At 39.9% G+C, this 26,139-nt stretch overlaps 1 protein-coding gene across 1 annotated transcript in view; it reads left to right on the forward strand.

Annotated features, from left to right (window-relative positions):
- cdyl2 (chromodomain Y like 2) overlaps window positions 1-26,139 on the forward strand; it is a 50,591-nt gene that overhangs the window by 23,178 nt on the left and 1,274 nt on the right. The window contains exons 2-7 of the mRNA XM_008113928.2: window positions 3,073-3,667; window positions 10,116-10,333; window positions 11,548-11,720; window positions 14,642-14,852; window positions 16,825-16,968; window positions 21,815-26,139. The exon at window positions 21,815-26,139 is cut by the window's right edge and continues 1,274 nt beyond it. Of these exons, the coding sequence (XP_008112135.1) occupies window positions 3,073-3,667; window positions 10,116-10,333; window positions 11,548-11,720; window positions 14,642-14,852; window positions 16,825-16,968; window positions 21,815-21,973 (1,500 nt within the window). The 3' untranslated portion in view covers window positions 21,974-26,139. The remainder of the gene's footprint in view (window positions 1-3,072; window positions 3,668-10,115; window positions 10,334-11,547; window positions 11,721-14,641; window positions 14,853-16,824; window positions 16,969-21,814) is intronic.

Here is a 26,139-nt window from a genome sequence, read left to right on the forward strand (position 1 = left end):
ATTCATGAAAGAAATGTAAGTGTGAGTGGTTTAGAAAAAAGGGCTAAATAATGCAAGATGGTGTCTCTGAAAAATAATTTTCAAATACTATAGTGCAGGGATCCTCAAACTTTTTAAGCCGAGGGCCGGTCCACAATCTTTCAGACTGTTGAGGGGCCGGATTATCATTTGAAAAAATCCAAAAAAATTCCGATGCACACTGCATATGTCTTATTTGTAGTACAAAAACAACAAAAACAACAACAACAACAACAACAACAACAAAAGAACAATACAATATTTAAAAATAAAAACAATTTTAACCAACATACATTTATCAGGATTTCAATGGGAAGTGTGGTCCTGCTTCTGGCCAATGAGATAGTCAAGTTAATTAGGGTTGTTGTTGTTATTGTTGTTGTTGTGTGCCTTCAAGTCATTTCAGACTTTGGGTGAGCCTAAGTCTAAAATTTATTTATTTATTATTTACTGCATTTATTTACTACATTTGTATCACACCTTTCTCACCCCAAAGGGGACTCAGAGTGGCTTACAAATTATATGTACATACAATATATTATATTATTAGCATAGCACAATATTAGCATTATATATTACTATATTGAACTATACCACTATACTGTAGTATTATTAGTAATATTATATGTAATATAGAATATATAATTAATATTATTATATGGTATTATTATTAGTGTTATATTGTATTACATTATAATATTATTATCAATATTATAGGTATATACAATATATTATATTATAAAACTGAGGACGGGGGCCAGGTATATGACCTCGGAGGGCCGCATCCGGACCCCGGGCCTTAGTTTGGGGACCCCTGCTATAGTGTCTTCCAAAATATCCATCTTCCTTTGATACCCCCCTCACCCACATTGAATTGAAAGTGAAATGAGTTTAATTGGCATTCGTATTGCTTAATATACATAAGATACTTCAACACTGAAGGTACAAAATATTTTCAGTACGGCACAAAAGTAAAATGAAATCAGGATCATGGCGTTGACAACAAATACTCCATTGTCTGTTTGATTTTGAATAATTCTATAATTTCTGAGTATGTTGGATATTATTGACCGAGAGGTCAAATTTAGACTAAGACTGTGAATACGGAAGGTCCGTGTCTGGCAGGCATTTACACTAAAGTCCAAAGTTCCCGATTGAAGAACACACTCAACAGGTGAATACAGCCACAGTGATTTATTAGCAATCTGGCCAGAAAGGATGCAATTGAGACTAGCACTAAAATGTACAAGCATTCGAATAAAAACCGCATGAATTAATTTTAGATGCGCCCTGTATATTTCTTTCACTGAGAGTGTAAACCTTTCCCCATCTACTCCAAAGTAAGGCAAGTAGAAGTAATCCCTAAGAAAATGTGTTTAGGATTAAAGTCTAAATCAGTGATGGCCAACCTATGACATGCATGTCAGCACTGACACACCTAGCCATTTTTGCTGACACGTTGCCGCATGCAGATTGATCAGATGACTATGTCTTTTGTGGCCAAATTTGGTGTGATTTGATCCAGTGGTTTTGTTGTTTAGTCCATGGGAATTATGCACATTACATTATATATATATATATATATATATATATATATATATATATATATATATATATACATACACACACATACATACACACACACACACACACACACACACACACACCGCCACGCGTTGCTGTGGTGTTGTCTGGTGGTGTTGGTGAGAAATTGTTGAGGTAGTGGTGGTATTTAATGTGTGTTGTATGGTTGTCTTTATGTTTAGTATGCATTTGGTTGTTTGTGTACTGTGTAAGTGGTGAGAGTAGAGGGGGTCTATGTTCGAAGCTTAGCCCTCTAACTGGCGGCAATTGGATAAAAACAATTATTGCTCTCCCTCTAATTAGGACTTTATTTTTCTTTTCTTTTTGTTGTATCAACCTAGAGCCATGGATGATGGGTTGTGTTGTCAAATTTCGAGGTTGGGGGGCCTGTAGTTTTGTTGTTTTGTCCGGTGCCCTGATTCCATCACTCTTTTATATACAGTAGAGTCTCACTTATCCAACATAAATGGGCCGGCAGAATGTTGGATAAGCGAATATGTTGGATAATAAGGAGGCATTAAGGAAAAGCCTATTAAACATCAAATTAGGTTATTATTTTACAAATTAAGCACCAAAACATCATGTTAGCCAACAAATTTGGCAGAAAAAGTAGTTCAATATGCAGTAATGCTATGTAGTAATTACTGTATTTATGAATTTAGCACCAAAATATCACGATACAGTAGAGTCTCGCTTATCCAACATAAACGGGCCGGCAGAATGTTGGATAAGTGAATATGTTGGATAATAAGGAGAGATTAAGGAAAAACCTATTAAACATGAAATTAGGTTATGATTTTACAAATTATGCACCAAAACATCATGTTATACAACAAATTTGACAGAAAAAGTAGTTCAATACACAGTAATGCTATGTAGTAATTACTGTATTTACGAATTTAGCCCCAAAATATCACGATATACTGAAAACACTGACTACAAAATGCGTTGGATAATCCAGAACGTTGGATAAGCGAGACTCTACTGTATATTGAAAACATTGACTACAAAAATGTGTTGGATAATCCAGAACATTGGATAAGCGAGTGTTGGATAAGTGAGACTCTACTGTATATAGATTATTATTTCATTCTATTATTATTGTAATATATTACCATATTATTACTATTATATTATTATTCATTATTCATGACTACATTGAAACTAGAATAGAGAGAAATCAGCATGGAAGCTGCAATAGGCACCATAAATTGTTGTACATGGAAATAATGGTAGTAAATAGTTTTTGATTTATTAAATACAGTTATATATTACAATTATATATTTTTGTTATTTAAACTATGCATATTGCGAAATTATGTTGTTGTTTTTTCTCGAAGTGACACACCACCCAAGTCATGCTAGGTTTTTTGGGGAATTTTGACACACCAAGCGCAAATGCTTGCCCATCATTGGTCTAAATCGATGTCCCTTGCAGCAGCTAACAGTTTGTTCCTTTCCTCGTTTTAGGTTGAAAGGATTGTAGACAAAAGGAAGAACAAAAAAGGCAAATGGGAATATCTTATCCGGTGGAAAGGTTATGGAAGTAATGAAGACACGTGGGAACCAGAACATCACCTATTGCACTGTGAGGAATTTATCGACGAATTCAACGGGCTGCACGTCACAAGGGAAAGGCGAGCAAAGCACGGGAAGCAAGCCAGCGCGCCCAAGTTTTTGCGAGAAAGCAGGGGCTCCCCCCTTGATAAAATATCGCACAGACCCCCTGACGCTGGGAAAAGCAAGGGATTGTCCCATAAAAGAAAACGCATGGCCCCAACATTTCAAAAGCCAAGAAAGGGCTACGCGTCCAAACCAGCATCTTCAGGTGACAGAGCTGCTAAAACAGTAACTTACCGGACTACCCCCAGTGGTTTACAGATTATGCCCTTGAAAAAGCCACACAATGGCCTGCCGAATGGAGACACCAGTTACGAGAAGGACACTGGACATTTTGGGAACGGCTCCCAAAAGCCAAACATGGATTTAAATGAACAGGAAGGGGAACACGATTTGCCTGGAGTATTGGATGTTAACAACGAGTCCCCCGTCATGAATGGGATTGGTATGTCATGCTTGTTTCTTTGTTATAAGAATTGGGGGATGTTTATTTATTGTGTCAGAAGCTAATTGAGAGTACAGTTATAATGTATATAAAAACACAAACAAAGTTAAAAACTTGGCATTATACTAAATTTCCTTCGATCAGAAGCTGGCCACTTGGAGTGCCTCTGGTGTCGCTGTAAAAAGGTCCTCCATTGTGCATGTGGCAGCGCTCAGACCGCATTGTACGAGGGCTATCCAGAAAGTAGGCTACGTTTTGGATTTTAAAAAGGACAAAGTATAGGATAAATCATTTACCATATGCAGCTGAAAGACACATCCCAAAACTACAATCTCATGTAATCCCCATTTAAATTTAGCCACGTTTCTTATAGATAAATGAGTTTGAAAAGTACTGCACCAGTAAATTTGCCACCTCTCTCCTCCGTTTCCAACAATGGGGGCATGGCTGGCAGCGCAGCGTTTTGGCTACGCTGCAGGAAGGGAGAAGGGGGAAGAGCCAAGGACACAGGCGGGGAATTTACTAGTGCAATACTTTTCAAACTCATTTATCTATAAGAAACGTGGCTAAATTTAAATGGGAATTACATGAGATTGTAGTTTTGGGATGTGTCTTTCAGCTGCATATGGTAAATGATTTATCCTATACTTTGTCCTTTTTAAAATCCAAAACGTAGCCTACTTTCTGGATAGCCCTCGTAATAAGTGGTCTGTGGTTTGCTTCCCTCCACGCTAGCATGTCATGGACTCCACTTTGTAGCCCCATTTCCTAAGGTTGGCGCTGCATCTCGTGGTATCAGGGTGCCATTTGTTCAGCACCTTCCAAGTCACCCAGTCTTCTGTGTGCCCAGGAGGAAGTTTCTCATCCGGTTTCAGCCACTGATTGAGGTGCCACTTTTGGACTCTTGCTTGCTGAGGTATTCCTGCAAGTATCTCTGTAGATCTTAAGAAGCTGTTTCTTGATTTAAGGCATTGGCATGCTGGCTGATACCCAAATAGAAGATGGGACGGAGATGTCATTATTGGCTGCTACTTCCCGATGGATGTCAGATGGTTCAATACCGGCTAAACAGTATAATTTCCCCAGCAGTGTAGGGCATAGACATTCTGTGATATGTGGCAGTCTCATTAAGAACCACATCCTGTGTTTTAGCATGGTGAGATGCATTCCATACTGAGCATGCGTACTCAGCAGCAGAGTAGCAAAGCACAAGGGAAGATGTCTTCACTGTATCTGGTTGTGATCCCCAGGTTGTGCCAGTCAGCTTTTTGTATGATATTATTTCTAGCACTCACTTTTTGCTTGATATTCAAGCAGGGCTTCTTATAAGTCAGAGCACAGTCCAGAGTAACTCCCAAGTATTTTGGTTTGATGTAAAGATTCAAAAACATTTAAACTACTGATGCCTCATTTAATGTAATTTTATTGGTATCTTGGCTTATACTCGAGTCAATGTTTTCCCAGTTTTTTTGTGGTAAAATTAGGTGCTTCGGCTTATATTCGTATCGGCTTATACTCGAGTATATATGATATATCAAATGGCAAGATCAACTTTTGCTTTTGGGAATATTTTCAAGCCATAGATGTTTCAATCCGTGGATATGGAGGGCTGGCTGTACTTCACAGCTAATTGGGAGAAATTGAATTGGTCCATTTGGTTGCGACCACTTTTTCCATGTTGGACTAGGAAGGCAGCGAGTGGGAAGCCATTTATAAATGCACATACTTATTTATTTATTTATTTATTTATTTCAAATATTTCTATCCCGCCCTTCTCACCCGGAGGGACTCAGGGCGGCGTACAATTGGCAACAATTTGATGCCGATACATCATTAAAAACAACAACATATAAAAAATACAACCAATTAAATACAGTATAAAATATAAAACATAAAACATGTGTTTAAAATCTGTTCTTTGCATAGATTTCAACACTCTTCTACACTGTGTAAAAAGTTCCCTGGTTCAGGCCTTATCGAAGGAATGGCAGGTTGCAGTGAAAATGATAGGGTTCCCTGTTCTGATACCCTCTAGTTATTCTGGACTACCTCTCCCAAAATTCCTGGTCATTGGCATGATGGCTAGTACTTTGATAGAAGTTATCCTATCCTTTTGCCTTTTCTTATTGCTCATTTTGTGTTTCTAGCAATTGTTTTGTCACGCGCTGGGCCTGTAACTATTGTCTTTTGTATAGGACGTATACTTTACGCCCAGCGGGAAGCCAGGGTGCCTCAAAGAGAGGTTCTTGAGAATTTTCCTGAAAAGGATGGCCTTCTGAGTCTTTAGTGAAATAACAAAGTCTTTATTGATGAACAAATAATAAATCTTCAAGGAGTCAAATAACACTTCAAAGTTTCCTTAATAAACTGTTGCTTTTCAATCTTGTCCCCAGGGGACAGGCAATTGGCTTTGGACAACTGTACTTTCTCTGTAAGAAGAAAAACCCCTTATAACCTCTCCCAGTCTGTCTATCATATGGGCCTAGCTGATGTGGGACCCACTACCGATTCCAAATGTGTCTGGGCATCGAGTAGACCTACCAACCAAAGCTTGCAGATGTTTCAGCTGGGGTTCTGTGGACCTGTGATGCTGTTCTCTCTCCAAGGTTTCTTTGGAAACTTTAGGGCTGTTTCCCTCAGGAGCTGTGAGGCTGAGAGGCTGTGAGCTCTCAGCCAGAGCTTTTGGAACTTTTCCCCTGGAATTTCTGTTTCTGTTTTCTCGGATGTTCTATATCCCCAGATGTTCTTGAGATATGAAGCTTTTCTATGAGACGAGCTGGTCTACGTCCTATAGCTTAGCTTCCTTAAGTGAGACTGACTTAAAAATGGCTCCTTCCCTCCCAGAGCCCTGAACAAAGGGCGGAACCAAACTTAATGATGATGGACAGGCGGCCTGCCCTATGACTGCAAACATTAGCAGAAAGAAAATAAAGTTGGAGCTTCTGGTACAGCCATACCAGCACACAGTATTATGTCTTTCATTTTTGTTTCTGTTCGATGTTCATGATAAGGGGTGCTTTGTTGCAGTTCCCATCTTCTGTTAAAACTTCATGGGAGTCAAAGGTGATAACAAGCCTACTGCAATATGTTCTCACTTGTCCTAAACTCCTTTTTCTATACCTGCGACAGTAACAGTCCCAATCCACCCGCATGTAACCCGATCAGTCTAATTGTCTCACTGCTGCAGGTCATTTCACCAAGTTCATACGGCGTCTGTGCAGCGTCTGTTCCCGTTAAATTGCAGAGATTATACTTTTGATGGACAAAAGAGACAAGCGCGTACTGCAGAATATCCCATTACACACAGTCTCTGGCATCTTCTGCTTCTCCCATTCACTTCCATGGATGCAGGGAAGCCCTTGTTTGGATTCCTGCCCTCCTGCAAAGCCTGCTTTGCTTTCCGTTGCTTTCTCTGCTTGGACTGCTGCTGTGAGGTTAACACACTCTTTTGTCACCTGTTAAACTCGCTCACCAGGCGCACGCTTTGAACAAATGTGAAAACAACTAATAATGATGATAACTTGATTGATGAATGGGACTCTGTTGTGTTAAATTTCCCTGAAGGATAAATCCCCTGCTCTTTTCCCTTACCATCTGTACCCCCCAACAGATGTTGCTTATTCCTCAATATCATGTGTTTTTACCAACTCAGGAAGCCCAAGGCAGCCTTCGTCCATTGCTTATTCACTGTTACATTCTTTATTTATCTTTATTTTTGTGTCCTCCTGATTTCACTGTAGTTGAGGCAATTTGAGCTTCCTTAAAACTAATTCCCTTCATTGGAAAGATGCAAAAGTGTGGAGTGGCAACATCCCTTCCAAGTGGCTTTTATAAGGAATGTCCATTACCTGGTTAAAGATGTCTATGGATGCATCTGCATTATACAATTAACCGTTTTAACTTAATGCTGTGGTGTCATGAGATTTGTAGTTCAGTGAGATATAATATCATATATAAACACTTATTGGGACCACGAGAAACTTTTGCTTCGGCTGAAAAAGTATGAGAACTGCTGGTGTAGATGTACTCTTAGTCAAAGTTGTACAGTATCACTTTTCTACATGGCTCCGCCTTATAAAATCCTGAGCTATATTGTCTGGTGTGACCCACCTTCAAAACAACCATTGAGCTCTTTTGCAAGGAACTTGCTCAAACTACAAACCCCAGGATCCCATAGGATGGAGCTGTGGCTATTAAAGAATGATCTCAAGTAACTGTCCAGTGTAAGTGAAGGCACTACTTTAGTCAATTTATTAATTAAGTAAAACGGCATTTGAAAGGGAGAAGAGTTTAACTTTGAAGAAAGCGATGCTTTGCTTTTAAATATTACAACCATTTCTCATCTTCTTACAGATAGGCAGGGATTGCCTCCATCCTGAGTATTTTTCTTCAAATTGTGGGCTTTTCCCCAGGGGTGCTGGTAGCATGTTGTTATGGCTTCACGGCTCCATTTTGTATATAATTGCATTGCAGTCGCCACCTGAGTTCACAATTCAAAGGAGGGGATTACCTGAAGATTTGTCCGTGTATTATGAGAATGCAAAGAATACTCCCAGAAGGAATTGTTTTAACTGCCGCACCCTTCGCCCCTTGAGGAGACCACTCTCAAAACATGTTTGAACAATTGTCAAACAAGAATAAATTGCATGGCCTCTCCCACCTGCACCTCCTCTTAATCCACTCCTTTATATCTGCTTCCCCCGCATCTTATCCCTCACAATTGTGGTCCCTTATACGTGGAACCTGCCATGTTTTTGCAGAATCCTCATGTGGATTGGAGAAGCAGGAGCATGCTTACACTCCAAAGGAAACGGACCAGAAGAAACTAGGGACAGGTTAATAATATGGAGAAGGGGCAGCCAAAAAGGAACAGGATACAGAGAGAAGGATTCAGAGACATCATAACATGTTGAATCACATGTTACTGTTTTTCCATCAGGGAAAAGGATAACAAAATCTCATTAAGTGCTCTTATCAGCCAAAGAACCCATTTAAAGACATTTTGGTTTACATTAACAAGCACTATCCATAATCATTATTTCACAAACTCTCTTTAATAGGCCATGTTATATTGGTTGCATATTTGACTCCTGAGAAAAATTAATTAAAGACTGTTAGAGGGTGAGACACTGTAACACAATACAAATAAATACAAGTGTCTGCTTTTATTCCATATTAAATTTCTAATTTTTTTTGGATAATTAAAAGAACACATTAATGCATAGTCATAATCTTGGCAGAAGTGGTGGGTGTAATAAATAAGATTAAAAGTTTGGTGGTTTTATACCAAGTGTGGGTCCATTAAAATCAATTGAACATTAGACGTGCCCTTAAAAAAAGAAATATATATATGATGGTTTTGTTGGGGGGATGATGGGTAGCAGAGTGGATTCCCAAAATCATCATTCTGGTCTCACCGCCCCCTTCTTCCGCAGGCTGACTTCTCTTGCGGAGAAACAGCACTGGCCAACAGAATTCCAGCAGCCGGAGGTTCAGTTGTAAATCCAACTGTTGTTAAACTTTATTTACATATTTACAGTTACATTTCCCGGCTTCGGAGCATAGCATTCATTGTCCATCTCCAGCGAAAAAATCACGTGGAACTCACACACAGACAGACACTCCCCTGCATTCCACAGACCAAGAAGGAAGTCCCGGTCAAACAAACTTGACCCCATTGGTCCTGTGATACATCAATCATAGCAGGTCCCATTAACTCCATAACTACTGAAATGCCTTGCCGAAAACTAACACAGAAGGCATTTCTAACAACCCAGATTGATTTTAACATTTCACACAATTCGCAATACCCTGACAGGTTTGAATTCCATTGGTTTTATATGTCCACTCATTGTATCCAGACTCCTAAAGTGTATAGAGCCACTAGCTGTGCCCGGCCACGCGTTGCTGCGGCTTATGGGAATCATTTGTTGGCCAGGTGGAATAGCAGTGAATAGCCTTGCAGCCTCAAAGCCTGGCCGTTTTCTTTTCTAGGATAAAGAGGAAAAGGTGATTTTAAAAATAACAATTAATGGATGAATTAAAGTAAATGGGTAATACAGTCCTAGCAATCTCAAGTGCTTTTAAAAATGAAATATTGGTGGAGGAAATGAAAGCAATGGGTGAAAAGTTCCAGTTCAGGTGAAGCACAGACTCCTATGAATGTCTACTTAGAAGTTTTATCTCATTGAGTTCAATGGCTCTGGGGTTTGTCATTTGTCACCATGAACTACAAGTCTCAGGATTTCATAGGATGGAGACGTAGCCATTAAAACAGTGCCAAGCTGCTACAGGACGCTCTCTAAAACCATGAACCTGGAAATCTCAAATAACAGGTCACTCTAACCACTAATAATTTTGTGGAATTTCAGTTTTCCGGGGCACTGGATTTTTTTTTTATTGTTGTGATTGCATTTATAGCAATAATGATATCTGTTCCTTTTCAAAGGTTCTCCCCTGACAAATGGAAGCCTTAACCTTCATAACACTGTAAAAAGAAAATTGGAAGGGGAAAAGGATTACGTCTTTGATAAGAGACTGAGGTACAGCGTGCGTCAAAATGAGAGCAACTGTCGGTTCAGAGACATTGTTGTGCGCAAAGAAGACGGATTCACACACATCCTCCTCTCCAGTCAGACCTCAGATAACAATGCACTGACTCCAGAGGTATGCAGGTGAACGGCAAAGCAAAGAGGAAACAGTCTGAAAAGGATGATAGCAGAAGGTTAAAGTCAGTTCTAATCTCGGTTGATTCTTTTCCCCAACTCTACCTGTCGAGGCCTTCCCTTGAATTTCCATCTCCAACTGTATTGTTTGTGTATACAAAGGCATCTTGTGGCGCTGATGAGACCAGAGAGTGCTCCTATGTCTGTAAAGGTTGTGTAGAAAAAAAGAGTTTCAAAAGCTGTCACTTATCATGCAACTAGGGTACATCTATCCCATATGTGGTTTGATGCCACTGTAACTGCTATGGCTGGGAAAGCCATAAATGGTTGCATGGCTTATCTATAAGTCAGGGGTCCCCAAACTAAGGCCCGGGGGCCAGATGCGGCCCTCCAACGTCATTTACCTGGCCCCTGTCTTAAACTTTAGACTTAGGGTTGACCTAAGTCTACCTGGTCTTTGGAGGTCTCTTTGCTTACTTATAGCCTTATGAGATCATCTAGTTGGTCTTTGGAGGTCTCTTTGCTTAGCTACAGCCGTATGAGACCATCTAGATGACCTTTGAGGGTGCCTTTACTTACCTATGGTTTTATGAGATTATCTTGATGGTCTTTGGGGGCCACTTTCCTTACCTATGGTCTTATGAGACCATCTAGATGGCTTTTGGAGGTCACTTTCCTTACCTATGGTCCTATGAGACCATCTAGATGGTCTTTGAGGATCCCTTTCCTTATCTATGGTCTTATGAGACCATCTAGATGGTCTTTGGGGGTCTCTTTGCTTACCTATGTTCTTATGAGATCGTCCCAAACTAAGGCCCATAGACCGGATGCCCCCCAAGGTCATTGACCTGGCCTCTGCCCTAAACTTTAGACTTAGGGTTGACCTAAGTCTGAAACGACTTGAAGGCACACAACAACAACAATCCTGATTTTGGACTATTTCATCCTAGTCCGGCCCCCCAACAGTCTGAGGGACTGTGAATCAGCCCTCCACTTAAAAAGTTTGAGGACCCCTGCTATAAGTAATTATGTTTAAATGTTGGCCAGTTTTAAGATGACCATCAAGGATGTAGATGACCAAAAGTATGTAAACATATTTACAGAAAGTATTGCTTGCTTCTGAAAGCCATGTGGCTCTTTTTTAGGCATTTTTGTAGGATCTCAAGTATCTGGGTTATCTGTTCAAAAGAAGTGCTTGTTTTTGCTTCTCCACAGATCATGAAGGAAGTCCGGAGAGCCCTGTGCAATGCGTCAGCTGACGACAGCAAACTCCTGCTTCTCAGTGCAGTGGGCAGCGTCTTCTGCAGCGGCTTAGATTATTCCTATTTAATTGGCAGATTATCCAGCGACAGGCGAAAGGAGAGCGCAAGGATTGCAGAAGCCATAAGGTTGGGTTTGGGGCATGCTGGGATCATGCGGGAATGTGCAGAGGGCAGTCATTGGGTTTGGGTCATTTTAGGGTGATTGTTTACTGGGCAGGTTGGTTGGACATTGTGTAACCCATTAAAGATCCCCACAAAGTAATTGATTATTCTCTGTTCCAACCTGAGAAAAGGCATTTTAGCAATAGACCAATAGACTTTCAGATTGTAACTCATCATTAAGACAGAAGTGCTCCTGGTCAGTCGTAACTAGGAATAGAGAGTCAGCATGTGTTAGATGGAGTCATACTCCCCCTGAAAATGCAGTTTAGGGATACTCCTTATTTATTTATTTTATTTCCAATATTTATATCCTGCCCTTCTCACCCGAAGGGACTCAGGGCGGCTTACAACACTGGCACAATCAGATGCCTATACAAAACCAGTCAACAATACATAAAATCAGTTAAAACTATTAAATACAGTATAAAATTACAATATATCAATTAAAAATACGTATGCTCAGATCCAAAAACCTTGTGCTTTATCCATAAGTCAATCCATGTCATCTTTATTGTTTATTCATTAAAAGCCTGGGCACATAGCCATGTTTTTAGGACTCTTCTACAGCCCAAAAGAGTTGGAACTTGTCTAATACTTTCAAAGTTAAATACATAGTCATAAGGGAAGCCATTTTGGTTTTCCACATTAAAAAAGTAAGTTGTAATGGCTACGTACTCCTTGATTCGGCCCTGAGTCTGGAGGCCCAGGTATTAGCAGTGACCAGGAATCCTTGTGCACAATTAAAGCTAGTGCACCAACCACATCCATTCCTGAAAAAGTCGGATCTGGCCATTGTAGTACATGCGTTGGTTACATCCCAGTTGGACTACTGTAATGCGCTCTACATGGAGCTGACTTTGAAAAGTGCTCAGAAACTTCAGTTGGTACAAAGAGCAGCAGTCAAACAGCTGACTGGGGCTGGCTACAAAGAGGACACAACTCTTCTGTTACAACAGCTCCACTGGCTGCCAGCACTATTTCTGACACAATTCAAAGTGCTGATTGTGACCTACAGAGCTCCGGTGCAGGTTGTGAAGAATCGTATCTCTTTCTATGAACCTGGTAGACATATACGATCTTCTCCCTGTCCCACCACCCACTCAAGTGTATTTGGTGGGAACACAGGAGGCGAGGACCTTTTTGGTGGCTGCTCCCAGACTGTGGAACTCCCTCCCACAGAAAGAACAAAGGGCTAACTCCACCCGGAACTCTTATAAAATAGCTTAAAACAATACATTACGAAAGGAGATTTTGCTGGTTGCCGTCATCTCTCTGGAATCCTGGAAAGTCTTTTGCCTCTGATACAAAGCAATGGATTATAAACTGGTGCTTATGAGCTGTCTTGGTCTTCTACTTTGTGAAACTTGGGCTGACCACAAGCTTATGTTGTCACTGGGACTGATAGTATATCAATACAGTAGAGTCTCGCTTTTCCAACGTAAACGGGCCGCCAGAACGTTGGATAAGCAAATATGTTGGATAATAAGGAGAGATTAAGGAAAAGCCTATTAAACATCAAATTAGGTTATGATTTTACAAATTAAGCACCAAAACATCATGTTATACAACAAATTTGACAGAAAAAGCAGTTCAATACGCAGTAATGCTATGTAATAATTACTGTATTTATGAATTTAGCACCAAAATATCACGATGTGTTGAAAACATTGACTACAAAAATGCGTTGGATAATCCAGAACGTTGGGTAAGCAAGTGTTGGATAAGTGAGACTCTACTGTAGCTTGAAACAATACATTATGAAAGGAGATTTTGCTGGTTGCAGCCATCTCTCTGGAATCCTGGAAAGGCTTTTGCCTCTGATGCAAAGCAATGGATTATAAACTGGTGCTTATGAGCTGTCTTGGTCTTCTACTTTGTAAAACTTGGGCTGACCACAAGCTTCTGTTGTCACTGGGACTGATAGTATATCAATACTGCTAAATGCAGTGTTTTAGTGCTAAAGATGCCTGTTTGGATTGCTAGGCCTAGGATTTCAAAACAATAACCAGGCCTAGAAACACTGTAGCTCTACTGCAGAAAATAAAAGAGTCTAGCAAGAAAACTCTGTGCAGGCAAATGGACTAAACCAACCAAGGCTGGCCTCTAGGGAGATTTTTATGTTCCACCCCAAAACTAATACAAATGGAGGCATCTACACTATTTGGAAAACCTAAACAGGGAGAACTAAAGCAAAGGAGAGGAATGGTAGAGCCAAGACTTCACGTTGTTGTTGTTGTTATGATGATTATTGGCAAAATCTACAAAGGATTGATTAAAGTTAGCCCTCCACAATTGTGGATTTGACTTTGTGGATTTGATTTTTAGTGGATATAATTAAAATGTCCTCTCTACGTGTTTCTAGGTCCTCCAGTGCAACTGTGTCATCAACTTTCTCCAGGCCTAGAAATTCCTAGTGAAAACACCTCTCTAGGAATCTCTAGTGTGAGTTACAGTCAGTTTCCAACAAACCTTGGGCCTCATCGCATTAATCTATAGTCCAGTTCTGAGCTCATCTGCATGCAATTCCCTTTGACTATACATAGAGCCAGGCTGGAGAATCTAAAAGTTCTCTTGGATTAAAAAATTAGCAATTTTTTGTTTGCATTATTTCACTTTCACAGTGGTCCTATTCATCTAACCCTAGTGAATGTGGAGGAATGACTCCACATAAATCTCAATGGGAAACCAATTTGGTGCAAGTACAGATGCTGGAAGTTAATTCTGGAAATTTCTGTGCTGAGCAACAGGTCTTCCCCACAAAAAATAAGCTAGACCTTTTAGATTGTTGTTGTTGTTATTTATTACCTGCCTCTCCCTGAAGCTAGTATCCTTGAGATTTTGGAATATGGTTCGTAACTGTTTTTTTTTTTCTCCTTCTGTTTTAGGGATTTTGTAAAAGCGTTCATTCAGTTTAAGAAGCCAATTGTGGTGGCAATCAATGGTCCTGCCCTAGGCTTGGGAGCTTCTATATTGCCACTCTGTGATATCGTTTGGGCAAGTGAAAAGGCCTGGTTTCAGACCCCGTATGCAACAATTCGGCTCACTCCAGCTGGCTGCTCATCTTACACCTTCCCACAGATACTGGGCGTTGCTCTGGTAAGTCAACTTCCTGCCCGTTTCCGTTTGTCCTGATCCAGATAAGGTGCCCTGCTTGCATTGACAAGAGCTAATTCTGCTCCAGAAACACTGTTTCTGGCTCATTAGAAGTGCATCACGCCACAAAAGGATATTGAAATCCAGATATGTTGTTTTTAATTGAACTCTTGCTCAACCATTTGTTTATGGTTTAAGCTTTTGATGGTCTATGGTCCATCAAAATTCCCCGCTGGAGATGGGGGAGCACACCTCTTTCCAGACACACATGGGCCGGGCTGTGGCGCAGCTGGCTAGTAACCAGCTGCAATAAATCACTACTGACCGAGAGGTCATGAGTTTGAAGCCTGGGTCGGGTTAAGCCCCCGACCATTAAATAGCCCGGCTTGCTGTTGACCTATGCAGCCCCGAAAGACAATTGCATCTGTCAAGTAGGGAAATTTAAGTACGCTTTATGCGGGAGGCTAATTTAACTAATTTACAACATCATAAAACTGCCAGCAAAACACAAGGAAAGGAATGAGGAAGTACAGCCACTAGTGGACAGTGAAGCAACAGCTCCCCCTGTGGCCAGAATCGTGAAGCTGGAAAAAAATGTTAAATGCCTCTGTGTCTGTCTATATATGTTGTTTGTCTGTTGGCATTGAATGATAGCCATATATGTGTTCATTGTAATCTGCCCTGAGTCCCCTTCGGGGTGAGAAGGGCGGAATATAAATACTGTAAATAAATAATAAATAAATAAATACTGTGGCCCCCTGCCACCAGGCAGATCAGTTGTAGAATCCTTTATTAGCATCATAGTCCAGTACCAATGAGCCAATTCTGTCATCATACCTGCCTGATAACGTTTTGTTTTAGTTTGGCAATTAGTCTGAGAAAAGTTATGAAAGCTAGGAATTAATGTAGAGCAGTGATTCCCAAAGTGGGCGCTACCACCCCCTGGTGGGCGCTGCAGTGATCCAGGGGGGCGGTGATGGCACCTAGTAGGACACAGGGGCGGGGCCAGAGGAGGGGTGGGGCCTCTTCCCAAGTGTCGGAGACAAGGCTGAGTACTTGAGGCGCCTGTTAGGACATAGGAGGCGGAGCTAGAGGTGTGGGTGTGGCTTCTTCCCAAGAGCGCGAGACAGGGCTGAGAATCTATACCTCTCCTGAGGCGCTTCTTGGGTCACAGAGGGCGGAGCTAGGGAAGGGGGCGGGGCCTCCTTCCAAGAGCTCAAGACAGGGCTGAGCCTCTATGCCTCTCCTGAGAGGCCTTTTAGAACTAAAGAGTGGGGCTGGGGTGGGGCGGAGCCTCTTCCCAAGAGCACAAGACAGGGCTGAGCCTCTGTATACCTCCCCTGAGGCGCTTGTTAGAACACGGGAGTGGGGTATAGAGGTTCAGCCCCGTCAGGCACTTGGGAAGAGGCCCCGCCCCCTCCTCTAGCCCCACCTCCTGTATCCTGGCAGGCACCGCAGGACAGGGATAGAAGCTCAGCCCTGTCTCAGAGCTTGTAATTCCGCCCATCCCAGTCCTGGCCGCCCATTTGTGGCCCCGCACACCTCCCCCTCCCAGCCCTGCATCTTAGACTGGGGAGAGGCTCAGCCCCGCCCACTTGAGCAGGAGCCACACCCACCCCTCTAAGCCACGCCCCCCTTTCCAGGGGGAGCGGAGTCATATTTTTTCTGGAAAGGGGACGGTAGGCCAAATAAGTTTGGGAACCATTGATGTAGAGAGTGAATTCATGAGCTCATTAGTGCTCTTTGTTTGTCTTCTGTTTTACCATCTTATTTGGTGGGGAAAAAGGAAGAGGTGGTTCTGAGCCCTTAATCCCAATGAAAATTGCAAGCTAACTATGTAGTAGTTTTTTCTAAATTTGCACATACATGTATAAATCAGCACATGCAAGCGTTATGCCAGTTGATGCTCTTTTTGACCATCTCTTTTGGTGATACATTAGCATCCATTTCATTAAAGGGTATTTTATCCTTGCAGGCAAATGAAATGCTGTTTTGTGGAAGGAAGCTCACAGCACAAGAAGCCTGCAGTAGAGGACTCGTCTCACAAGTTTTCTGGCCCACGACATTTGGGCAAGAAGTGATGCTGAGGGTGAAAGAAATGGCATCCTGCAGTGCAGTGGTAAGAAATGTGGGGAGGTGGGGATTGTCCAGGCCGCAGGTGGCTTGTGAAGGTGTTGCGGGCTGGAAAAAACGAACAATCATTCCAAATAGTGTAGTAGAGCCAAGAGCCTATTTTTATTTTGAAATTTACCAGTAGCTGCTGCATTTCCCATCCTCGACCTATATGCAAGTCAATAAGTTTTCCCAGTTTTTTGTGGCAAAATTAGATGCCTCGGCTTATCTTTGTGTTGGCTTATACTTGAGTATATATGGTAGATCAGGGGTCCTCAAACGTTTTAAGTGGAGGGCCGATTCATGGTCCCTCAGATTGTTGAGGGGCCGAATTATCATTTGAAAAAAAAATACAAACAAATTCCTATGCACACTGCTCATGTCTTATTTGTAGTGCAAAAAAATTAGCATTATATATTACTATATTGCACTAAACCATTATACCATAATATTATTAGTAATATTACATTTAATTATTTAATATATAATTAATATTATTATTATATTATACAATATTATTATATTGTATTATTATTATTAGCAGCCCTGAGTCCGCTATTGGGTGAGAAGGGCGGAGTAGAAATACTGAAACAAATAAATAAATATTATATTATACTAGCTGTGCCCGGCCACGCGTTGCTGTGGCAAAGTGGTGGTGGTATTGGTTAAAAATTGTTGTGTAATTTTTATTTGACGTTATTTGCAATTTTTTATTAATTTTATTGTAAGTTATATTTTTATTTATTATATTTTATTATTTTCTTGTATTGTTTTTAGTTATTTTCTGTTATTATAGTATTTTATTCTATTACTTTTTAGTGTTTTTTATTATTTTTATTGGGTTGCTAGGAGACCAAGTTAGAGGAGCTTAGCCTTCTAACTGGCAGCAATTGGATAAAAGCAATTATTCCTCTCTCTCTAATTAGGACTTCATTTTTCTTTTCTTTTTGTTGTATCAACCTAGAGGTGTGGATGATGGGTTGTGTTGTCAAATTTCGAGGTTGGGGAGCCTGTAGTTTTGTTGTTTTGTGGGTCGCCATGATGCCATCACTCTTTTATATATATAGATTAAATTATAATATTATTATCAATATTATATGTGTACACAATATATAATATTATTACCATATTATTCATTTACAATATTTCATTTACAATACTAGTAAATGAAAGAACAGTACAATATTTAAAAATAAAAACAATTTTAACCAACATACTGTAAACTTACCAGGATTTCAGTGGGAAGTGTGGGCCTGCTTCTGGCCAATGAGATAGTCAAGTAGGATTGTTGTTGTTGTGCCTTCAAGTCATTTCAGACTTTGGGGCGAGCCTCAATCTAAAACTGAGGGCGGGGACCAGGTAAATGGCCTTGGCGGGCCGAACCGGCCCCCGGGCCTTAGTTTGGGGACCCCTGTGGTAGATCGATACAGATATAGCTGGAGTTACACTTAAAATGTACCTGTTTCAGTTTATTTACAAATTCAACTTAAGAACAAACTTACAGAACCTATCATGTTCATAACTTGGGGACTGCCTGTACCTGCTTCCGCAACAACCAGTAAAGGACATACACAGAAGTCATTTATGTCAGAGTAATTGCAGTGCAGCAGTAGTTGGATGGAATCAATGGAACGCAGAACAAAGTGACACCCAGAGACGTTAGTAAAACTATATACAAAGTTTTACTGTAAGCAGTAATAAACAACACAAACGGGCTTGCAGACAGATGAACACAGGACTTGACTCAACACCTAGGCAGACAGAACTCGACTCAACTCAGAACTGAACGCAATCAGTAATGCACAAACACTTGTGTCTGGACACTCCCTGGTTCCAGCCACACATCAAGGTCATCACAGCTTCTTAGTAATTAACTCTTTACAGACTATAGTACACTCTGGATGATGCAATCAGTATGCAATACAGGCAAGACACAAATTTCATTTAAACACTCCCAATACACAAATCCCACATTAACAATTTAGCATTATGCCTGCATACATCACCAACAGGATTCCAGTCTGAATATTTATTTATTTATTTATTTACAGTATTTATATTCCGCCCTTCTTACCCCGAAGGGGACTCAGGGCGGATTACAATGAACACATATATGGCAAACATTCAATGCCAACAGACAAACAACATACATTAGACAGACTCAGAGGCATTTTAAACATTTTTCCAGCTTCACGATTCCGGCCACAGGGGGAGCTGTTGCTTCACCATTCAGTAGTGGCTGTACTTCCTCATTCCTTTCCTCGTGTTTTGCTGGCAGTTTTATGGTGTTGTAAATTAGCCTCCTGCATAAAGCGTCCCTAAATTTCCCTAATTGACAGGTGCAACTGTCTTTCGGGGCTGCATAGGTCAACAGCAAGCCGGGGCTATTAATGGTCGGAGGCTTAACCCGACCCGGGCTTCGAACTCATGACCTCTCGGTCAGTAGTGATTTATAGCAGCTGGTTACTAGCCAGCTGCGCCACAGCCCGGCCCAATATCCGAATAAGTCCGCAGTTCTGCTGTAATAGTCCCTGCAAGCAGGATTTTAGAGGCTCTTCCCACCTATTGTAGTTTTGCTACACCTCTCTGACAAAGAGAGAGTGCAGCCTTCTCATTTCACTACAAAAAAGCTTCAGACACAGCGAGGCACTCAGGAGTTTTAATTAAATGAATTGCAGATTATATCTCCTCACTGAAAAGATATTGTAACTCCTTTGGGTTGCACTGGTAAGTATGTATATTGATCCAGCAGTGTTCCAGGCCTGATCCTGGGTTCTCCGCTCCCCGTCATTATCTCCTGGGTTTCCATTTCATTGCTTTTGTAAAGATACTACACTCAAAAAAGGAGGGGGGGGGGAGTTTAAAAAAAAATCCTTACAATCTCCTTTGTATTACACTCATTGCAAACCTGAATAATTTCAACAAGGCACGGGTCAAAACAGAGCTTGAACTCTACTTCCCAAGACTCTCCAGCCGGCGTGGCCAGTAGTCTCAGGCCCCTTCCACACAACTGTAAAAACTCCACATTGAACTGGATTATATGGTAGTGTGAACTCAGACAATCCAGTTCAAAGCAGATATTGTGGGTAATCTGCCTTGATATTCTGGGTTATATGGCTGTGTGGAAGGGCCTCACAGAAGACAGAAGAAGTTTGTTCTAATCCCATTTTATCCACCTTTTATGTTGGTTGGATGAGACTATACTGTACTGTAAATATAGTAGAGTCTCACTTATCCAAGCCTCGCTTATCCAAGCTTCTGGATAATCCAAGCCATTTTTGTAATCAATGTTTTCAATGTATCGTAATATTTTGGTGCTAAATTCGTAAATACAGTAATTACAACATAACATTACTGCATATTGAACTACTTTATCTGTCAAATTTGTTGTATAACATGATGTTTTGGTGCTTAATTTGTAAAATCATAACCTAATTTGATGTTTAATAGGCTTTTCCTTAATCCCTCCTTATTATCCAAGATATTCGCTTATCCAAGCTTCTGCCGGCCTGTTTAGCTTGGATAACTGAGACTCTACTATAAATAAATACTGAAGCCAACCATTCCTCCTCTTTCTCTCTCATCTCCTTTCCATCTTAGTCAGTAGAGAGTTCATACTTACTATAGATTCGACCTATTACAGTAGAGTCTCACTTATCCAACGTAAATGGGCCAGCAGAATGTTGGATAAGCAAATATGTTGGATAATAAGGAGAGATTAAGGAAAACCCTATTAAACATCAAATTAGGTTATGATTTTACAAATTAAGCACCAAAACATCATGTTATACAACAAATTTGACAGAAAAAGTAGTTCAATACGCAGTAATGCTATGTAGTAATTACTGTATTTACTAATTTGGCACCAAAATATCACGATGTATTGAAAACATTGATTACAAAAATGCGTTGGATAATCCAGAATGTTGGATAAGTGAGATTCTACTGTACTTAGAAAGGGCTTCTGAAATCAAACCAAAGGCTACAGATTTACAATCTACAAACATGGCTGTGTGCCCAGGCTTTTAATCAATAAATGGTGAAAATGACACGGACTGAACTATGGACAAAGCATGAGGAAGAACGGATCTGATTTCATGTTTGAAATGTATATTTTTAATTCATATTTTAATAGTTTTAACTGTTTTATATGCTGTTTTATATTGGTTTATATGGGCATCTAATTGTTGCCACGGATGTAAGCCGCCCTGAGTCCCTTCGGGTGAGAAGGGCAGGATATAAATGTGAGAAATCTATATATATAAAAGGGTAATGAAATTTCGGCCTAGGACAAAACAACAAAACTACACATTCCAGAAACACTAAACTTGGCAGCACAACCCCTCATCCATGCCTCTACGTTCATACAACAAAAAGAAAAGAAAAATAAAGTCCTAATTAGAGGGAGAGGAATAATTGTTTTTATCCAATTGCTGCCAGTTAGAAGGTTAAGCTCCGCCCACTTGGTCTCCTAGCAACCCACTCAGCCCAGGGGACAGGCAGAATTAGACCTCACTTAGGCCTCTTCCACACTATCTATAAAATACAGATTATCTGATTTTAACTGGATTATATGGCAGTGTAAACTCAAGGCCCTTCCACACAGCTATATAACCCATTTATAAAGGACTTAATGTCAGGGGGAAACCTTTACCCTTTACCTTAACTACCACCAATTCCTCAATACTTTATTTCCCATACCACCATACTTCGCCACAGCAATGCGTGGCCGGGTAAAGCTAGTAAATAAATAAAATCTAAGATCTACCATTTCTAGAAAGGGTTTGAATCACACTGCTCTCCTCCTCTATGAATGTGGATACATAGCAAAGTTATTATTTATTTTCCTCCAGGTGTTAGAAGAATCTAAATGCCTGGTTCGGAGTTTTCTGAAATCTGGCCTTGAAGACGTGAACGAGAAAGAATGTCAGATGTTAAAACAGCTCTGGAGTTCTTCCAAAGGGTTGGATTCCCTGTTCAGCTATCTGCAAGACAAAATCTATGAAGTCTGACATGGTTTTGAGACTTGAAAGAGAAAGACAGAAAATATTTTTTTCAGAGGGGGAAAAAGATTTCAGGCCTCTGAAAGACTTGGGGGAAAAAAAGATACGAAAGTCAAACCATATCGAAGAAATCCTTCCGAGGAATTTGTGGCAGCGTGTCTGACGTCCTTACGATTGTGTCAATTTCCTTGTGAGTTCAATGGCAAAGTTCAGTGGTTTCCCCGGCAGGACTGGCTCTCGCTCAGCAAGAAGGAGCGACGGATATGTTATAACATCCTCAGCCTTTGCTGGGAAAGGCATTTAAATGGCTCAAGAAAACTATACTATACATTCCACATGCTGGAAAAGCACTAATATTGTCCCCTTGAAGCCACACTGCAAATCTCAGTTTCTTCGTAATCTCTTTATTTTTAATGGGATCTTTCTTTTTTTGCAACTATAAACATTTTGTCTTTACATTGCTCAGTTTCAACATTGGATCAGACCTGCTTTTGTTTGTTTCCAAATTATGAATGAATGAATGTATGGGTGGAGTGGAATCTAATTTATATCTACGATGTACAATAATTAATAATAATAATAATTTTGCAACAAAGAAACTAACTTGGAATCCTTGTCGTTTCCCCATCTTGTTGAGTTTATTTAATTTATTTATTTGTGTGCATGTTTACGTCTCAGTGTGTGTAGGTGTGTGTGCATGCACAAACACACGCACAGACACATTAGACTCTTGGTATCATTCAGATGCTGTTAGAATGATCATTAACACAATTATAATAACATTGCCCAGGATGAGACAACTGTACAAGCTCTTTGGTCTACTGTAAGTAAACGGAGCTGTACAAACAAGAAAAAGACAACAAAGAAGAAAAGTATTGAGCATAGACATCCTTGTTTAATGTTCCTTCGGGAAAATAAGAAGAATGCCATGACTTTAATATGTGTTCCAAGTGGTTTGTTCTGTGATTAATTGACTACACCAATTAAACACTTGTTTGTTTAAAATGGTAAAAGGAGAGGGATTTTTAAAAAGGAATACAGGGAACAATAGGTCAACATTATCTCTCATTTAAATCACTTTCATAGATTGTGAGTTTTTTCATTGGCTCGTTCCTATTTGGTACAAAACACTTTCCATTTAAATTCCATCTTTATTCACATTTCAAAGCTGCTGGATTTTTGCTTTTCGTTCTGTTTCTTGATTTATACTTGGCAGCGCTCCACCATCTACAGTAGAGTCTCACTTATCCAAGCTAAACAGGCCGGCAGAAGCTTGGATAAGCGAATATCTTGGATAATAAGGAAGGATTAAGGAAAAGCCTATTAAACATCAAATTAGGCTATGATTTTACAAATTCAGCACCAAAACATCATGTTAGACAACAAATTTGGCAGAAAAAGTAGTTCAATACGCAGTAATGTTATGTTGTAATTACTGTATTTACGAATTTAGCACCAAAATATCACAATATATTGAAAACATTGACTACAAAAATGGTTTGGATTATCCAGAAGCTTGGATAAGTGAGGCTTGGATAAGTGAGACTCTACTGTAGTTAGAATATGTGTGTAAAAGTCTCTGTGCAAATGAATGCAGCATCTAGTTTTGGTTTTTTGGGTTTTTTTTCGTGTCAGGAGCGACTTGAGAAACTGCAAATCGCTTTTGGTGTGAGAGAATTGGCCGTCTGCAAGGACGCCCAGATGTTTTACCATCCATGAGGCTTTTCTCATGTCCCCGCATGGGAAGCTGGGGCTGACAGACGGGAGCTCACCCTGCTCCCCGGTTTCGAATCGCTGGCCTTTCAGTCAGCAGTCCTGCCAGCACAAGGATTTAACCCGTTGCGCCACCAGGGGCTCCAGCATCTCGTTAATACAGTAGAGTCTCATTTATCCAACATAAACAGGCCGGCAGAATGTTGGATAAGCGAATATGTTGGATAATAAGGAGGCATTAAGGAAAAGCCTATTAAACCTCAAATTAGGTTATGATTTTACAAATTAAGCACCAAAACATCATGTTAGACAACAAATTTGGCAGAAAAAGTAGTTCAATACGTAGTAATGCTATGTAGTAATTACTATATTTACGAATTTAGCACCAAAATATCACGGTGTATTGAAAACATTGACTACAAAAATGCGTTGGATAATCCAGAATGTTGGATAAGTGAGTGTTGGATAAGTGAGACTCTACTGTATTTATTAAAATAATTTTGGCAAGCAATATGCAAGATGGTTTGTGGAACGGCTCCTATCTGTATGTGTTGGAAGCACAGATCAGTTTCTTCAGTCATGATAAAAGGCTGTTGCTTCTCTTATTGTCTGCTCAATATATATATATATTATAATAATGGTAACTTGGATCAACTAATTCATGTATCATTTGCTACTGTAGCCCAGTTCAACATGTTTAGACTCAGATTGTGAAGCGGAAGTAATATTCATCCATATGCATTGCTAGGAAAAAATATGTAATATATGGCACTAAGGAAGAGTGATGCAAAAGATATGACAGATCATCTTTTATATTATATTTTCATGTTCCTGAACAAATGATACACTCCTAAATAATGTATCAGGTGCATGAATAAACTGACAGGATGAATTGTGTTGGCAGAATCGTATAATTTTGGTTTTAGAACAAAGAATTTCCATAACATAACACACTTGATTTTTCAGCAGTATTTTCAGAATATTGTCATATTTTCTTGGGAAATGAATTACTAAAAGTTTAAAACATTTTGTTTTTTAAAAAGACACACAGATAGTTAATCTAATTTGAATCTGATCTTTTTTTTTTAAAAGGGGGCTGTAATGATCTTTTTTTTAAAAAAAGTTTCTCATCTAGATTTATCTTTCTGTCATTGCTGGGTATTATTTAACTCTCTGTGTGTCCAGTATATACTAAATCAAATACCTTTATTGAATATTCACAGTGTTTAATAATAATTATTATTATAAATGCAAATTGTTAATTATGTTATATTATTTTCTGTAAATGGCTTTGTACAGATCTTTTAAAAAAACTTGCAATTTTTTTCATTTGTAGATATGGAAAATAAGCAATTTATTTCTGTGAGTTCGTCTTGCATGTATATTTTTGCTGTACATAAAAGTGTGGCTTAGCTGGGTATCCCTCTGTTTCAATGAATAAGCTTTCAGACTTTAATACAGTATATATTTTCAAAAATATAAACTTTTATATTTCTGTGGTAGATTAGGGTAAGCGTTTTAGGCAATCTTTTCCAAGACGATTAACCATTTCTTTTACTGCCTAGCATTCAGAGGCTGGTGCCAATTGTTTTCCACTTGGAATAATATTTTCTCATATCCTTATAGATATATGCAGGCAGTTTTTTGTTTTTCTTTGGATTATTTTTTTTTAGTTCAGCCTTGAAATAAGTGAATTGAGCTATAAATTTGTAAATTTACTGCATTTGTGAATAAGCCTTACCACTAGTTTGAATCAAAACATTAGCTGATCTGTAAGAAAGGTCCACCTAGATGTGATGGCAGCAGAACATGTCTTTGAATAGAGAGGAAACCAACCATGGGCCTTATCTGGACCATAGAAGGTCGGTGATCTTCTCCAACAAGGCAAAGTTATCAAAACTGTGTCTAATGCACAACCAGAGTCCATGTGGTCTTCTTTTCCAACCCTCATCTGGTCCTTCTCAGGGCCCTTCCACACAGCCATATAACCCAGAATATCAAGGCAGATAATCCACAATATCTGCTTTAAACTGATGCAATTTTTGTGTGCAACAAGATGCTAGAAGGCATGGCCACACTCTTGATGTTCTCAGGCTTCCACCTGACGTCTTGAATGGAGCTCCTCTGTCCAACCCTTTAGCTCTTGAAGTTGTCTCTTAATAAGGAAGACAGCTCCCCCAAAAAAGGTCTGTTATGACTCCCTGATCACTTTCCATTTTGGAAAAAAAATGGGAATGTCCTAGCTGTGGAATTCCAGATGGGTTGGAAGAGGAAAGTGGATTGAGAGCAACTTCTCTTTCATCACAGATGTTTCTCTCCTAGGACCTTTTTCTCCTGCCAAGCTGCTTTTGCCTAATCTGGTCACCAATGCCGGCTATAAATGCAAGATGAAGAAATGTCGTTCAACACATTTGGGTGGAGAAACCATTTGGCACAATCCGCCTTTGAAAAAAGAACATGTT

The sequence above is a fragment of the Anolis carolinensis genome, unplaced genomic scaffold, assembly GCF_035594765.1.
Source record: "Anolis carolinensis isolate JA03-04 unplaced genomic scaffold, rAnoCar3.1.pri scaffold_9, whole genome shotgun sequence".
Taxonomy (NCBI): domain Eukaryota; kingdom Metazoa; phylum Chordata; class Lepidosauria; order Squamata; family Dactyloidae; genus Anolis; species Anolis carolinensis.